The 311-nt window shown below is 60.1% G+C and overlaps 1 protein-coding gene across 1 annotated transcript in view; it reads right to left on the bottom strand.

Moving 5' to 3' along the window:
• Positions 1–306, bottom strand: part of LOC103805613 (frizzled-2) — a gene marked incomplete at its 5' end in the record, with an annotated part of 984 nt that extends 678 nt beyond the window's left edge. The window contains one exon of the mRNA XM_009078269.1: positions 1–306. This exon is cut by the window's left edge and continues 678 nt beyond it. Coding sequence (XP_009076517.1) covers positions 1–306 — 306 coding nt within the window.
• Positions 307–311: the final 5 nt, after the last annotated feature.

The following is a 311-nucleotide window of genomic DNA, read 5'->3' as shown; positions in this document are numbered from 1 at the left end:
GAAGAAGTAGAGCATCATGAAGAGGATGGTGCAGCCTTCCTTCTTGGTGCCCTGCACCACGGTGCGGTAGCCGTCCTCCTGGAAGCGCTCGTTGCAGACCACCCTCTCCTCCAGCACGAAGCCGGCAATGTAGGCCACCGACACCATGGTGTAGCACCCCGAGAGGAAGATGATGGGGCGCTCGGGGTAGCGGAAGCGCTGCATGTCCACCAGGTAGGTGGTGACGGTGAAGAAGGTGGAGGCGCAGCACAAGACAGACCAGATGAGGATCCAGATGCGGGCGAAGCGGATCTCGTCCTCGTTGAAGAACA

This window comes from Acanthisitta chloris, unplaced genomic scaffold (genome assembly GCF_000695815.1).
Source record: "Acanthisitta chloris isolate BGI_N310 unplaced genomic scaffold, ASM69581v1 scaffold4367, whole genome shotgun sequence".
Taxonomy (NCBI): domain Eukaryota; kingdom Metazoa; phylum Chordata; class Aves; order Passeriformes; family Acanthisittidae; genus Acanthisitta; species Acanthisitta chloris.
This window is presented reverse-complemented; position numbering and strand designations above follow the sequence as displayed.